This window comes from Anomaloglossus baeobatrachus, chromosome 3 (assembly GCF_048569485.1).
Source record: "Anomaloglossus baeobatrachus isolate aAnoBae1 chromosome 3, aAnoBae1.hap1, whole genome shotgun sequence".
In the NCBI taxonomy this organism is placed as follows: Eukaryota; Metazoa; Chordata; class Amphibia; order Anura; family Aromobatidae; genus Anomaloglossus; species Anomaloglossus baeobatrachus.
This window is the reverse complement of record NC_134355.1, coordinates 689,234,362-689,250,480: the sequence shown is the minus strand read 5'-3', so window position 1 is coordinate 689,250,480 and position 16,119 is coordinate 689,234,362. Positions and strand designations below refer to the sequence as shown.

The 16,119-nt window shown below is 52.8% G+C and overlaps 1 protein-coding gene across 1 annotated transcript in view; it reads right to left on the bottom strand.

Annotated features, from left to right (window-relative positions):
- Nucleotides 1–16,119, bottom strand: part of OTOF (otoferlin) — a 410,132-nt gene that overhangs the window by 38,839 nt on the left and 355,174 nt on the right. The window contains exons 28-35 of the mRNA XM_075341675.1: nucleotides 15,998–16,118; nucleotides 15,421–15,554; nucleotides 9,423–9,452; nucleotides 8,748–8,867; nucleotides 5,880–5,946; nucleotides 4,008–4,126; nucleotides 3,629–3,763; nucleotides 371–508 (exon numbers count right to left, since the gene is read on the bottom strand). Of these exons, the coding sequence (XP_075197790.1) occupies nucleotides 371–508; nucleotides 3,629–3,763; nucleotides 4,008–4,126; nucleotides 5,880–5,946; nucleotides 8,748–8,867; nucleotides 9,423–9,452; nucleotides 15,421–15,554; nucleotides 15,998–16,118 (864 nt within the window). The remainder of the gene's footprint in view (nucleotides 1–370; nucleotides 509–3,628; nucleotides 3,764–4,007; nucleotides 4,127–5,879; nucleotides 5,947–8,747; nucleotides 8,868–9,422; nucleotides 9,453–15,420; nucleotides 15,555–15,997; nucleotide 16,119) is intronic.

The window sequence follows — 16,119 nt, the reverse complement described above, 5'->3', positions numbered from 1 at the left end:
CATGACCGCCGGTCTGTAAGCTCACAGTCTATGCAGCCTAAAGGGATCCTCTAGCCATAAATGTCTAATAGGTGGGGTTCCTATGACTGGTGTCCGTGCGAGACACTTCAGATATATTGGAGGTGGCCAGTGGCGCAAAGTTAGGAGACTTTATCTGCTCCTTATGGTCATTTTAACACCCCTTTTCTTAACCGAGGACTGATAACCATTTCCTCGAAAGCAATTTTAGGGACCACCAGTTCTGTATGTGTATAGAGTATGTATACAGACAGGTGACCACGTAGATCTCTGCAGAATTAGGGTGACCCTGGCAGTTGGGAAAATCCAAAGCAACATGGAACATGTGAAAAATTCCGAATATTGCACTCACCCTGACCACGTACACCCGCACCAGTACGTTTATTGGGTCGTTGCTGGGAATGCCTTGGAACATGCCAAAATTAGGGTCGAACCCGGCTTCTTTTGTGATGTCGTCGGGCAAAGGGACCTTGTACACACACATCGAGCCCTGGAGAATGGAGGGGAGAGGAGGTTATTTCTATATATATGGTATAAAGACTTCTTACGCTAGCCCACCAATTAATATAATAAAACATAATAAGGATATTAATGGGTGTTTCGTCTTCACCTGTTTGCTAGGACTGCACACTCCAGCACACTAAAGGTTAAACATATGAAGGTAAATATGTAGAAAATTCATGGGTTAGAGGGGGGGAGGGCTCATAGCCTGCTCCAGAGGTTAGGTTGGTCACACTATTAGAGGGGAGGGCTCATGGCCTGCTCCAGAGGTTAGGTTGGTCACACTGTTAGAGGGGAGGGTTCATGGACTATCCCAGGGGTTAGGCTGGTCACACTATTAGAGGGGAGGGTTAATGGTGTTTCCCAGAGGTTAGGTTGGTCACACTATTAGAGGGGAGGGCTCATGGTCTTTCCCAGAGGTTAGGTTGGTCACACTATTAGAGGGGAGGGCTCATGGTCTTTCCCAGAGGTTAGGTTGGTCACACTATTAGAGGGGAGGGCTCATGGTCTTTCCCAGAGGTTAGGTTGGTCACACTATTAGAGGGGAGGGTTAATGGGCTGTCCCAGGGGTTAGGCTGGTCACACTATTAGAGGGGAGGGTTAATGGGCTGTCCCAGAGGTTAGGTTGGTCACACTATTAGAGGGGAGAGTTAATGGGCTATCCCAGGGGTTAGGCTGGTCACACTATTAGAGGGGAGGGCTCATGGCCTGCTCCAGAGGTTAGGTTGGTCACACTGTTAGAGGGGACGGTTCATGGACTATCCCAGGGGTTAGGCTGGTCACACTATTAGAGGGGAGGGTTAATGGTGTTTCCCAGAGGTTAGGTTGGTCACACTATTAGAGGGGAGGGCTCATGGTCTTTCCCAGAGGTTAGGTTGGTCACACTATTAGAGGGGAGGGCTCATGGTCTTTCCCAGAGGTTAGGTTGGTCACACTATTAGAGGGGAGGGCTCATGGTCTTTCCCAGAGGTTAGGTTGGTCACACTATTAGAGGGGAGGGTTAATGGGCTGTCCCAGGGGTTAGGCTGGTCACACTATTAGAGGGGAGGGTTAATGGGCTGTCCCAGAGGTTAGGTTGGTCACACTATTAGAGGGGAGAGTTAATGGGCTATCCCAGGGGTTAGGCTGGTCACACTATTAGAGGGGAGGGTTAATGATGTTTCCCAGAGGTTAGGTTGGTCACACTGTTAGAGGGGAGGTTTCATGGACTATCCCAGGGGTTAGGCTGGTCACACTATTAGAGGGGAGGGTTAATGGTGTTTCCCAGAGGTTAGGTTGGTCACACTATTAGAGGGGAGGGCTCATGGTCTTTCCCAGAGGTTAGGTTGGTCACACTATTAGAGGGGAGGGCTCATGGTCTTTCCCAGAGGTTAGGTTGGTCACACTATTAGAGGGGAGGGCTCATGGTCTTTCCCAGAGGTTAGGTTGGTCACACTATTAGAGGGGAGGGCTCATGGTCTTTCCCAGAGGTTAGGTTGGTCACACTATTAGAGGGGAGGGCTCATGGTCTTTCCCAGAGGTTAGGTTGGTCACACTATTAGAGGGGAGGGCTCATTGTCTTTCCCAGAGGTTAGGTTGGTCACACTATTAGAGGGGAGGGCTCATGGTCTTTCCCAGAGGTTAGGTTGGTCACACTATTAGAGGGGAGGGCTCATGGTCTTTCCCGGAGGTTAGGTTGGTCACACTATTAGAGGGGAGGGTTAATGGGCTGTCCCAGGGGTTAGGCTGGTCACACTATTAGAGGGGAGGGTTAATGGGCTGTCCCAGAGGTTAGGTTGGTCACACTATTAGAGGGGAGAGTTAATGGGCTATCCCAGGGGTTAGGCTGGTCACACTATTAGAGGGGAGGGTTAATGGTGTTTCCCAGAGGTTAGGTTGGTCACACTGTTAGAGGGGAGGTTTCATGGACTATCCCAGGGGTTAGGCTGGTCACACTATTAGAGGGGAGGGTTAATGGTGTTTCCCAGAGGTTAGGTTGGTCACACTATTAGAGGGGAGGGCTCATGGTCTTTCCCAGAGGTTAGGTTGGTCACACTATTAGAGGGGAGGGCTCATGGTCTTTCCCAGAGGTTAGGTTGGTCACACTATTAGAGGGGAGGGCTCATGGTCTTTCCCAGAGGTTAGGTTGGTCACACTATTAGAGGGGAGGGCTCATGGTCTTTCCCAGAGGTTAGGTTGGTCACACTATTAGAGGGGAGGGCTCATGGTCTTTCCCAGAGGTTAGGTTGGTCACACTATTAGAGGGGAGGGCTCATTGTCTTTCCCAGAGGTTAGGTTGGTCACACTATTAGAGGGGAGGGCTCATGGTCTTTCCCAGAGGTTAGGTTGGTCACACTATTAGAGGGGAGGGTTAATGGTCTTTCCCAGAGGTTAGGTTGGTCACACTATTAGAGGGGAGGGCTCATGGTCTTTCCCAGAGGTTAGGTTGGTCACACTATCAGAGGGGAGGGTTAATGGGCTATCCCAAGGGTTAGGTTGGTCCAAACTATTAGATAACAAACTCCTCTTTTACCCTAGACCACCAGAATGCCCTCCACCATAGATACATCTATTAACATCTTTTATCTGAGCCCACCAAAAATAAAACATGATGCTTTACCACCATAGACCATTAGATATTAACGTTATCTTTGACCCTTGTCCACCAGGAAATAAAATATAGTACCCTCCCACCATAAAACCTTAATCTCCTCTCTAACCCCAGCGGACCTGGACATATAAGATGAATCTCTCCCACCATAAACTGTTAGGTAATAGCCTCTTCTTTTACCCTAGCCTTTCAGGGAATTAAAAAAAATGAACATTTCCCACCTCAGACCTAGGCCAATAGGGAATTAAATACTTTGCCCTCCCACCATTAATATTAATCTTATCTTTCATGCTAGCCCACCATGGACAATAACATGATCCAGCATGTCTACTATAGACAACAGATCTAATGACATTAACCATTCCAGTATCTCAGCCCACCAGAAAAGTGTTATTATATATGACTTTTGCTGTTGTGCTAATGCTTTGGTCATCAGTAGTACGTCATCAGTGGATTTTTTTGGTTGTGAATAAGCCGTATCCTGTAATCAGAGCACTCAATAGTCTGCTGGACACTCGCCTTGAACCTCCCGACTATCCGCTCCTCCTCGCTGACCGTGTCATCGTCATCCCCGATCTTCCCTCGTAGTAAGTTGAAGGTGTGCAGCCAGTCCTCAAAGCTGTCAAACTCCGTCTCCAGCTCCTTGTTGAACACCTGAAATTGTATGTTATTTGGAATAGAGGACGATATGATTGAGAATCTGCAGATATTCTCATGACGAGGCTTTCTGATCTGATATCTTTGACTTCCAGTGTTGTCATAGGGACAATGTGTGGAAGTAGAAATCTGAAACTTATTGAGGGTAGACTAGATAGATAAATAGATAGATCGATAGATAGATAGATTACTGAATCCGTTGGTAGAGACATCTCCGGCTTCTCGTACATCATAGACTCACCTTCAGCTCATCGATCTTCTGCTTGTTCTTCTTTTCCGCCATCTCAGCCTGTATTTTCTTCTTCTTGTCCTCTTTGGGCACCTTCACCTTCTCTTTGTTCTTCACTTGCCCCTTTGAGCCTTTCATGGGAGAGTCATCAATTTTGATCTCTGAGTCATCACACAAGTCGGTGGGGATGGAAGGAACCAACAACACGAGACACTCAACCACGATGAGCATGAAAGTTGACAGATAGTTCAGAGCACGGGAGGCCCTGGACCTCCCGCACGAGCTATCGGGCGTCCACGTCCATGTGTATTTCCAGTCCCTCCATGAATAGCCCCATTGAGGTTTGATGAAGGGTCATCAAACCAGTCCGAAATAACACATGGATTGTGGAGGCCAAGTACTTACCAGCCACAGACTACACTGCAATGGGCGGCATATTACACATCACACAGACTGACACAGCTTGCTGCCCTCAGTACATCTCCAGCCTTAGTATCTGAGGGCCAGATAATGGGGCTGTGGTGGGACCCTTCATTCAGAAGACCCTCCACATAAGGACACAGCTATTTTGGATAGATAGATGGACTGTGGTTGGTTTGGCTAGTTTTGCTAGGGGATAAATTTGACGTCTATGTAATATAAGGGTGGCCAGAACGTGAGCCTCTGATGTGGCATATAGACAAGCGTTGCATTTTCCGTCTGACTTTTTTTTGGGCCTACAATCAGTTTACAAGGGATGTCCATGGAGATAAAAATTCTGAAAAAATTCTGGGAGTCATAAAAGTAGTAATAGTCATTCTCGCCGATCCTCCACAGCTTCAGGATCAACACCTACTTGGTCCCATCACACTGGGAATAGTGGCCTGTTCCAGTCAGTGGAGGGCCGAGGGGACATTTCTGGTGTTAGGTCGCAGTCAGTAGGGACCAGTTAAGCATGGACCAGTTAAGCATAGGAACCGGAGCTGCAGGGATTCGGAAGGGACGAGTAGCTTTATTTTTATTTGTATACCCTTTTATAAGTATTGTTTTCTTTGCAGCTCCTAGAAGCACTTTGAGCACCTAAAGGACCTCAGTATGGAGTCCGGGGGTCAGCGAGCCGGTGGGTAGGCTCGCTGCACATGGCTTTGCTGTGTATGGAGTCTTGGAATGAGAGAGCCATCAGGTGGGCTCGCTGCACATGGCTTTGCGGTGTATGGAGTCTCGGGATGAGTGAGCCATCAGGTGGGCTCGCTGTACATGGCTTTGCGGTGTATGGAGTCTCGGGATGAGTGAGCAATCAGGTGGGCTCGCTGCACATGGCTTTGCGGTGTATGGAGTCTCGGGATGAGTGAGCCATCAGGTGGGCTCGCTGCACATGGCTTTGCGGTGTATGGAGTCTCGGGATGAGTGAGCCATCAGGTGGGCTCGCTGTACATGGCTTTGCTGTGTATGGAGTCTCGGGGATCAGCGAGCCCTCGGGTGGGCTCGCTGCACATGGCTTTGCTGTGTATGGAGTCTCGAGGGTCAGCGAGCCCTCGGGTGGGCTCGCTGCACATGGCTTTGCTGTGTATGGAGTCTTTGGGGTCAGCGAGCCGTTGGGTGGGCTTGCTGCACATGGCTTTGCTGTATGAATGAGAAAAGATGTCATTACACTACAGGAGGACTTTGAGACCGGGCCAGGATTTGGTTTTGACCAAAGCCAATGCCAACTTTCATTGCTGTACAACATGTTACGAACATAGAAGGGAGAGGACAACAAGACTCATCGTTCCCCCATCCTCATGCATGATCCTAGTGACTTCACTGCATTCACACTATCACTGTGATAAACAGAGATTTTTTATAAAACAATCAGGAATGTATAAAACTACCCTGACTGCCCCCGGGTTACGATAACACCATTACCATCTGCAATCTCCATCTCCTCCTTCTCTTCAGCTTCGGCTGCTGCTGCCTCCTGCTGCCGCAGTTGCTAATTGTAAAAAAGAAAACAAATGATTAGAACATCTTAGAGGTTGCAAGGCGGTGCTGCTAGAGGTAGAGGGTGGTGCTGCTAGAGGTAGAGGGTGGCGCTGCTAGAGGTAGAGGGTGGCGCTGCTAGAGGTAGAGGGTGGCGCTGCCAGAGGTAGAGGGTGGTGCTGCTAGAGGTAGAGGGTGGCGCTGCTAGAGGTAGAGGGTGGCGCTGCTAGAGGTAGAGGGTGGCGCTGCTAGAGGTAGAGGGTGGTGCTGCTAGAGGTAGAGGGTGGCGCTGCTAGAGGGGGAGGGTGGCGCTGCTAGAGGTAGAGGGTGGCGCTGCTAGAGGGGGAGGGTGGTGCTGCTAGAGGTAGAGGGTGGTGCTGCTAGAGGTAGAGGGTGGCGCTGCTAGAGGTAGAGGGTGGCGCTGCTAGAGGTAGAGGGTGGCGCTGCTAGAGGTAGAGGGTGGCGCTGCTAGAGGTAGAGGGTGGTGCTGCTAGAGGAGGAGGGTGGTGCTGCAAGAGGTAGAGGGTGGCGCTGCTAGAGGTAGAGGGTTGCGCTGCCAGAGGTAGAGGGTGGTGCTGCTAGAGGTAGAGGGTGGCGCTGCTAGAGGGGGAGGGTGGCGCTGCTAGAGGTAGAGGGTGGCGCTGCTAGAGGTAGAGGGTGGTGCTGCTAGAGGTAGAGGGTGGCGCTGCTAGAGGTAGAGGGTGGCGCTGCTAGAGGTAGAGGGTGGCGCTGCTAGAGGTAGAGGGTGGCGCTGCTAGAGGTGGAGGGTGGCGCTGCTAGAGGTGGAGGGTGGTACTGCTAGAGGTGGAGGGCGGTACTGCTAGAGGTGGAGGGCGGTACTGCTAGAGCCGGTGTGTGGTGCAGCTAGAGGAGGAGGGCGTTACTGCTAGAGGTGGAGGGTGGTGCTGCTAGAGGAGGAGGGCGTTACTGCTAGAGGAGGAGGGTGGTGCTGCTAGAGGTAGAGGGTGACGCTGCTAGAGGTTTAGGGTGATACTGCTAGAGGTGGAGGGTGGTGCTGCTAGAGGTGGAGGGTGGCGCTGCTAGAGGTGGAGGGTGGTGCTGCTAGAGGTAGAGGGTGGTGCTGCTAGAGGAGGAGGGCGTTACTGCTAGAGGTGGAGGGTGGCGCTGCTAGAGGTGGAGGGTGGCGCTGCTAGAGGTGGAGGGTGGTGCTGCTAGAGGTAGAGGGTGGCGCAGCTAGAGGTAGAGGGTGGCGCTGCTAGAGGAGGAGGGTGGCGCTGCTAGAGGTAGAGGGTGGCGCTGCCAGAGGAGGAGGGTGGCGCTGCTAGAGGTAGAGGGTGGCGCTGCTAGAGGTAGAGGGTGGTGCTGCTAGAGGTAGAGGGTGGCGCTGCTAGAGGAGGAGGGTGGTGCTGCTAGAGGTAGAGGGTGGCGCTGCTAGAGGTAGAGGGTGGCGCTGCTAGAGGTAGAGGGTGGCGCTGCTAGAGGAGGAGGGTGGTGCTGCTAGAGGTAGAGGGTGGCGCTGCTAGAGGAGGAGGGTGGTGCTGCTAGAGGTGGAGGGTGGCGCTGCTAGAGGTGGAGGGTGGTGCTGCTAGAGGTAGAGGGTGGTGCTGCTAGAGGAGGAGGGCGTTACTGCTAGAGGTGGAGGGTGGCGCTGCTAGAGGTGGAGGGTGGCGCTGCTAGAGGTGGAGGGTGGTGCTGCTAGAGGTAGAGGGTGGCGCAGCTAGAGGTAGAGGGTGTAGCTGCTAGAGGAAGAGGGTTGCGCTGCTAGAGGTGGAGGGTGGTGCTGCCAGAGGAGGAGGGTGGCGCTGCTAGAGGTAGAGGGTGGCGCTGCCAGAGGAGGAGGGTGGCGCTGCTAGAGGTAGAGGGTGGCGCTGCTAGAGGTAGAGGGTGGTGCTGCTAGAGGTAGAGGGTGGCGCTGCTAGAGGAGGAGGGTGGTGCTGCTAGAGGTAGAGGGTGGCGCTGCTAGAGGTAGAGGGTGGCGCTGCTAGAGGTAGAGGGTGGCGCTGCTAGAGGGGGAGGGTGGCGCTGCTAGAGGTAGAGGGTGGCGCTGCTAGAGGTAGAGGGTGGCGCTGCTAGAGGTAGAGGGTGGCGCTGCTAGAGGTAGAGGGTGGCGCTGCTAGAGGTAGAGGGTGGCGCTGCTAGAGGTGGAGGGTGGTACTGCTAGAGGTGGAGGGTTGAACTGCTAGAGGTGGAGGGTGGTACTGCTAGAGGTGGAGGGTGGTGCTGCTAGAGGAGGAGGGTGGTGCTGCTAGAGGTGGAGGGTGGTACTGCTAGAGGTGGAGGGTGGTGCTGCTAGAGGTGGAGGGTGGTACTGCTAGAGGTGGAGGGTGGTGCTGCTAGAGGAGGAGGGTGGTGCTGCTAGAGGTGGAGGGTGGCGCTGCTAGAGCCGGTGTGTGGTGCAGCTAGAGCTGGTGTGTGGTGCAGCTAGAGGAGGAGGGCGTTACTGCTAGAGCCGGTGTGTGGTGCAGCTAGAGGTGGAGGGTGGTACTGCTAGAGGTGGAGGGTGGTACTGCTAGAGGTGGAGGGTGGTACTGCTAGAGGTGGAGGGTGGTGCTGCTAGAGGAGGAGGGTGGTGCTGCTAGAGGTGGAGGGTGGCGCTGCTAGAGCCGGTGTGTGGTGCAGCTAGAGCTGGTGTGTGGTGCAGCTAGAGGAGGAGGGCGTTACTGCTAGAGCCGGTGTGTGGTGCAGCTAGAGGTGGAGGGTGGTGCTGCAGTAAGACTCACAGTACCTTACACCCCTGTGCACTCACAGTACCAGTTAGAAATATGTAGTAAGATTAAGAGGCTCCTAATAGATCATGTCAGGTTGTCTCTGACATTTCAGTGAGTGATAATGGAGCAGGCGGTCATCACTCACCTCTTTCAGGGTCTCGATGGAGGCGAAGTACTTAGACCACCAGTCCAGCATGCTTTCATCAGGCTCCTCTTCTTCAATCTCTTCTCCTTTCTTCTTTTTCTTCTTCTTTTCTTCCTCATTCTGGGAAAATATTTAGTAACGAGCGTTACAGGACAGCAATGCTGTGGTATTAATGTCTGAACGCGGCACTCAATGCCAGGCAGCTGATGTGGTTTCAGAAAGCCCAAGGATGTGGATTGCCCAAGCTCTGGAGAGCGATGTTTGAGCCTGCACAATCCTCTGTATTCACCTCCATCCTATAGATAGGTGAGGACCAGCTTTCATTGAAGACCCCCGAAGCCCTTCTGTGAGTTTACTCACACCGCGTGGGCGCATGCTGTATGTGAGGTGTGTGTATTTTTTGGCCATGCAGCCTGTATAGATGAAGGATGTGGCGTCAGCCTGTGTTATCGATGCAAAGCTCCCAGCGAAACAACGTAGTGCCGCAACCCCGCAACTGTATAGTCTATAGTGAGTCAATAAAAGTCTGACAATTCCCTACAAGAAGCATTAATATTATTAGATTCAGTTGTGAGTGACATTCATGGGATATAATAGATGCAAAATGTATACGGTGTCGGTGTACACAACCGGCAGCGCACCAGCACTGCGAGCTATGAGAAGATGATCACTTACCATATCAACCTTAACCACCGCGTCAGAGTTCTGCCACATAGAGGTGATGGGAGACGGAAAACAAAACACATGATGATTACGCAGACAAGGTAATGACCGTGGTGGACAGTGGTATGTGGTCAGACACAGCACACAGTGACAACCTGGCCCTGCAGAACAATAGTCAGCTCAGACAGAGCTAAAATGACCTGGCCCAGGAGCGCTGAGGTGGCCCGGTCCATTATTGTTACCTAGAATAGTCCCTGGGGGTAAAACGTTTTCTACATCAGGGTTAGGGCCTTCTAAAGTTTTAGGACAGAGCCTTTTCTCCCTTCAAGGCAGGGCCTCTTCTCTCAGCTAGGGACCTTTTCTCCCTCGGGGGCAGGGCATTTTCTCCCTCGGGGGCAGGGCCTTTTCTCCCTCGGCTAGGGACCTTTTATCCCTTGGGGGCAGGGCCTTTTCTCTCTTGGCTAGGGACCTTTTATCCCTCGGGGGCAGGGCCTTTTCTCTCAGCTAGGGACCTTTTCTCCCTCGGGGGCAGGGACTTTTCTCCCTCGGGGGCAGGGCCTTTTCTCCCTCGGGGGCAGGGACTTTTCTCCCTCGGGGGCAGGACCTTTTCTCCCTCGGGGGCAGGACCTTTTCTCCCTCGGCTAGGGACCTTTTCTCCCTCGGGGGCAGGGACTTTTCTCTCTCGGCTAGGGACCTTTTCTCACTCGGGGGCAGGGACTTTTTCTCTCTCGGGGGCAGGGACTTTTTCTCCCTCGGGGGCAGGGACTTTTTCTCCCTCGGGGGCAGGGACTTTTTCTCCCTCGGGGGCAGGGCCTTCTGTCATACCAGTAATTCATTCCATTAGCTCTTAATGTCTATTTTATTTGCTTTTCTTTCACATTTGTCAATACTATATATTCATAACACTCTCTTTTTCGCATGCTCAGCAGCCTAGAAAGCTGCGGCACCACAATACACATAGTAACCATGCAGAAGAAGGAGTCTGGCACACAGGAAAGGTGGAAAGGTAAGAGTCTGTCAGAGAAGGAAAGGTGTAGAAGGAAGAGTCTGGCACAGAGGAAAAGTGGAAAAGGAAAAGACTGGCACAGAGGAAAGGTGACAAAAGAGGAGTCTGTTACAGAGGAAAGGTGGTGAAGGAAGAGTCTGGCACAGAGGAAAGGGGGAGAAGGAAGAGTCTGGCACAGAGGAAAGGTGGAGAAGGAAGAGTCTGGCACAGAGGAAAGGTGGAGAAGGAGGAGTCTGGCACAGAGGAAAGGTGGAGAAGGAAGAGTCTGGCACAGAGGAAAGGGGGAGAAGGAAGAGTCTGGCACAGAGGAAAGGTGGAGAAGGAAGAGTCTGGCACAGAGGAAAGGTGGAGAAGGAGGAGTCTGGCACAGAGGAAAGGTGGAGAAGGAGGAGTCTGGCACAGAGGAAAGGGGGAGAAGAAGGAGTCTGGCACAGAGCAATGGTGGAGAAGGAGGAGTCTGGCACAGAGGAAAGGTGGAGAAGGAGGAGTCTGGCACAGAGCAATGGTGGAGAAGGAGGAGTCTGGAACAGAGGAAAGGTGGAGAAGGAGGAGTCTGGCACAGAGGAAAGGTGGAGAAGGAAGAGTCTGGCACAGAGGAAAGGTGGAGAAGGAGAAGTCTGGCACAGAGGAAAGGTGGAGAAGGAGGAGTCTGGCACAGAGGAAAGGTGGAGAAGGAAGAGTCTGGCACAGAGGAAAGGGGGAGAAGGAAGAGTCTGGCACAGAGGAAAGGTGGAGAAGGAGGAGTCTGGCACAGAGGAAAGGTGGAGAAGGAGGAGTCTGGCACAGAGGAAAGGTGGAGAAGGAGGAGTCTGGCACAGAGGAAAGGTGGAGAAGGAGGAGTCTGGCACAGAGGAAAGGTGGAGAAGGAGGAGTCTGGCACAGAGCAATGGTGGAGAAGGAGGAGTCTGGCACAGAGGAAAGGGGGAGAAGGAGGAGTCTGGCACAGAGCAATGGTGGAGAAGGAGGAGTCTGGCACAGAGGAAAGGTGGAGAAGGAGGAGTCTGGCACAGAGGAAAGGTGGAGAAGGAAGAGTCTGGCACAGAGGAAAGGTGGAGAAGGAGAGGTCTGGCACAGAGGAAAGGTGGAGAAGGAGGAGTCTGGCACAGAGGAAAGGTGGAGAAGGAGGAGTCTGGCACAGAGGAAAGGGGGAGAAGGAAGAGTCTGGCACAGAGGAAAGGTGGAGAAGGAGGAGTCTGGCACAGAGCAATGGTGGAGAAGGAGGAGTCTGGCACAGAGGAAAGGGGGAGAAGGAGGAGTCTGGCACAGAGCAATGGTGGAGAAGGAGGAGTCTGGCACAGAGGAAAGGTGGAGAAGGAGGAGTCTGGCACAGAGCAATGGTGGAGAAGGAGGAGTCTGGAACAGAGGAAAGGTGGAGAAGGAGGAGTCTGGCACAGAGGAAAGGTGGAGAAGGAAGAGTCTGGCACAGAGGAAAGGTGGAGAAGGAGAAGTCTGGCACAGAGGAAAGGTGGAGAAGGAGGAGTCTGGCACAGAGGAAAGGTGGAGAAGGAAGAGTCTGGCACAGAGGAAAGGGGGAGAAGGAAGAGTCTGGCACAGAGGAAAGGTGGAGAAGGAGGAGTCTGGCACAGAGGAAAGGTGGAGAAGGAGGAGTCTGGCACAGAGGAAAGGTGGAGAAGGAGGAGTCTGGCACAGAGGAAAGGTGGAGAAGGAGGAGTCTGGCACAGAGGAAAGGTGGAGAAGGAGGAGTCTGGCACAGAGCAATGGTGGAGAAGGAGGAGTCTGGCACAGAGGAAAGGGGGGAGAAGGAGGAGTCTGGCACAGAGCAATGGTGGAGAAGGAGGAGTCTGGCACAGAGGAAAGGTGGAGAAGGAGGAGTCTGGCACAGAGGAAAGGTGGAGAAGGAAGAGTCTGGCACAGAGGAAAGGTGGAGAAGGAGAAGTCTGGCACAGAGGAAAGGTGGAGAAGGAGGAGTCTGGCACAGAGGAAAGGTGGAGAAGGAAGAGTCTGGCACAGAGGAAAGGGGGAGAAGGAAGAGTCTGGCACAGAGGAAAGGTGGAGAAGGAGGAGTCTGGCACAGAGGAAAGGTGGAGAAGGAGGAGTCTGGCACAGAGGAAAGGTGGAGAAGGAGGAGTCTGGCACAGAGGAAAGGTGGAGAAGGAGAAGTCTGGCACAGAGGAAAGGTGGAGAAGGAGGAGTCTGGCACAGAGCAATGGTGGAGAAGGAGGAGTCTGGCACAGAGGAAAGGGGGAGAAGGAGGAGTCTGGCACAGAGGAAAGGTGGAGAAGGAGGAGTCTGGCACAGAGGAAAGGTGGAGAAGGAAGAGTCTGGCACAGAGGAAAGGTGGAGAAGGAGGAGTCTGGCACAGAGGAAAGGTGGAGAAGGAAGAGTCTGGCACAGAGGAAAGGTGGAGAAGGAGGAGTCTGGCACAGAGCAATTGTGGAGAAGGAGGAGTCTGGCACAGAGGAAAGGTGGAGAAGGAGGAGTCTGGCACAGAGGAAAGGTGGAGAAGGAAGAGTCTGGCACAGAGGAAAGGTGGAGAAGGAGGAGTCTGGAACAGAGAAAAGGTGGAGAAGGAAGAGTCTGGCACAGAGGAAAGGTGGAGAAGGAGGAGTCTGGCACAGAGCAATGGTGGAGAAGGAGGAGTCTGGCACAGAGGAAAGGTGGAGAAGGAGGAGTCTGGCACAGAGGAAAGGTGGAGAAGGAGGAGTCTGGCACAGAGGAAAGGTGGAGAAGGAGGAGTCTGGCACAGAGGAAAGGTGGAGAAGGAGGAGTCTGGCACAGAGCAATGGTGGAGAAGGAGGAGTCTGGCACAGAGGAAAGGGGGAGAAGGAGGAGTCTGGCACAGAGCAATGGTGGAGAAGGAGGAGTCTGGCACAGAGGAAAGGTGGAGAAGGAGGAGTCTGGCACAGAGGAAAGGTGGAGAAGGAAGAGTCTGGCACAGAGGAAAGGTGGAGAAGGAGGAGTCTGGAACAGAGAAAAGGTGGAGAAGGAAGAGTCTGGCACAGAGGAAAGGTGGAGAAGGAGGAGTCTGGCACAGAGCAATGGTGGAGAAGGAGGAGTCTGGCACAGAGGAAAGGTGGAGAAGGAGGAGTCTGGCACAGAGGAAAGGTGGAGAAGGAGGAGTCTGGCACAGAAGAAAGGTGGAGAAGGAGGAGTCTTTCACAGAGGAAAGTGGAGAAGGAGGAGTCTGGCACAGAGGAAAGCTGGAGAAGGAAGAGTCTGGCACAGAGGAAAGGTGGAGAAGGAAGAGTCTGGCACAGAGCAATGGTGGAGAAGGAAGAGTCTGGCACAGAGGAAAGGTGGAGATGGAAGAGTCTGGCTCAGAGGAAAAGTGGAGAAGGAGGAGTCTGGCACAGACAAAAGGTGGAGAAGGAGGAGTCTGGCACAGAGGAAAGGTGGAGAAGGAAGAGTCTGGCACAGACAAAAGGTGGAGAAGGAGGAGTCTGGCACAGAGGAAAGGTGGAGAAGGAAGAGTCTGGCACAGAGGAAAGGTGGAGAGGGAAGAGTCTGGCACAGAGGAAAGATGGAGATGGAAGAGTCTGGCTCAGAGGAAAGGTGGAGAAGGAAGAGTCTGGCACAGAGGAAAGGTGGAGAAGGAGGAGTCTGGCACAGAGCAATGGTGGAGAAGGAGGAGTCTGGCACAGAGGAAAGGTGGAGAAGGAGGAGTCTGGCACAGAGCAATGGTGGAGAAGGAGGAGTCTGGCACAGAGCAATGGTGGAGAAGGAAGAGTCTGGCACAGAGGAAAGGTGGAGATGGAAGAGTCTGGCTCAGAGGAAAAGTGGAGAAGGAGGAGTCTGGCACAGACAAAAGGTGGAGAAGGAGGAGTCTGGCACAGAGGAAAGGTGGAGAAGGAAGAGTCTGGCACAGACAAAAGGTGGAGAAGGAGGAGTCTGGCACAGAGGAAAGGTGGAGAAGGAAGAGTCTGGCACAGAGGAAAGGTGGAGAGGGAAGAGTCTGGCACAGAGGAAAGATGGAGATGGAAGAGTCTGGCTCAGAGGAAAGGTGGAGAAGGAAGAGTCTGGCACAGAGGAAAGGTGGAGAAGGAAGTGTCTGGCTCAGAGGAAAGGTGGAGAAGGAGGAGTCTGGCACAGAGGAAAGGTGGAGAAGGAAGAGTCTGGCTCAGAGGAAAGGTGAAGAAGGAAGAGTCTGGCACAGAGGAAAGGTGGAGAAGGAGGAGTCTGGCACAGAGCAATGGTGGAGAAGGAGGAGTCTGGCACAGAGGAAAGGTGGAGAAGGAGGAGTCTGGCACAGAGGAAAGGTGGAGTTGGAAGAGTCTGGCTCAGAGGAAAGGTGGAGAAGGAAGAGTCTGGCACAGAGGAAAGGTGGAGAAGGAGGAGTCTGGCACAGAGCAATGGTGGAGAAGGAGGAGTCTGGCACAGAGGAAAGGTGGAGAAGGAGGAGTCTGGCACAGAGCAATGGTGGAGAAGGAGGAGTGTGGCTCAGAGGAAAGGTGGAGAAGGAAGAGTCTGGCAAAGAGGAAAGGTGGAGAAGGAGGAGTCTGGCACAGAGGAAAGGTGGAGAAGGAGGAGTCTGGCACAGAGGAAAGGTGGAGAAGGAGGAGTCTGGCACAGAGGAAAGGTGGAGAAGGAGGAGTCTGGCACAGAGGAAATGTGGAGAAGGAGGAGTCTGGCACAGAGGAAAGGTGGAGAAGGAGGTGTCTGGAACAGAGGAAAGGTGGAGAAGGAGGAGTCTGGCACAGAGGAAAGGTGGAGAAGGAAGAGTCTGGCACAGATGAAAGGTGGAGAAGGAGGAGTCTGGCAAAGATGAAAGGTTGAGAAGGAGAAGGAGCAGTCTGGCAAAGATGAAAGGTTGAGAAGGAGAAGGAGGAGTCTGGCAAAGATGAAAGGTTGAGAAGGAGAAGGAGGAGTCTGAGACAGAGGAAATTTAGGAAGAAGGGTTCTAGCTATTAGTACAGAGGAGATAAAGGAGGGATCTGGCACACAGGAAATTTGGTGAAGGAGAGTCCATCACATGAGGTCTGGTACATTGAAAGCTGGGGAAATAGCAGCACAATGCATCACTCTGTAATAACTCTCTAGACTCACCGCCTCTAGTTTCACCATAGTCTCCATTTTTTTGATAGGCACTTCTGGTTCCATGTTGATGACTATTTCACCTGTGGGGCGAGAGTAGTAGTGCCCTCCGTTTGCCATTGCCATATAGCCATTCATCAATTTAGCTGGACAGAGGACAGAAAAGGACAGAGCACAGGACAGATTCAAGACAAGAAGTCACATAGCATGAGTTCATAGCTAGCAACAAGAGAATGGAAATAAGAGGAGATCTGAGCCGATGGTGGAAGGAACGAGGACTCAAGAGAAGAGGGTTCTCCTTACTGGAGGAGCGATATAGACTGAACCATGCATAGATGAGGAGAAAATCACCTAACACTTCAGAATCTGTGATGAAGGATGCTATAGGCGTCCCGTAACCACCCACCCATCAGCGGTACGCATTCCCAGCTTTGTTTTGTAAGGTGCAATACCACCCGAGCCATGTGGTGTGCTGTTACAGACATGCATCTCTATGGAACGCCACCAGCCTTTTCTACCTCATGTGCAGCACTTTCGGTAGTCTTTTACTTGATGCATTCTCACGACTGAACACAATTTTGACAATTACCTGTTGCCATCCACTGCTGAGACTTTTTATCTGGGGGTCGATAGATAAATTTGCGCAAAGAGCTGACTGCATGGGACCCAACTAGGGTATATCGGCCAAATGCCCGGCAGTCCACCACCCGG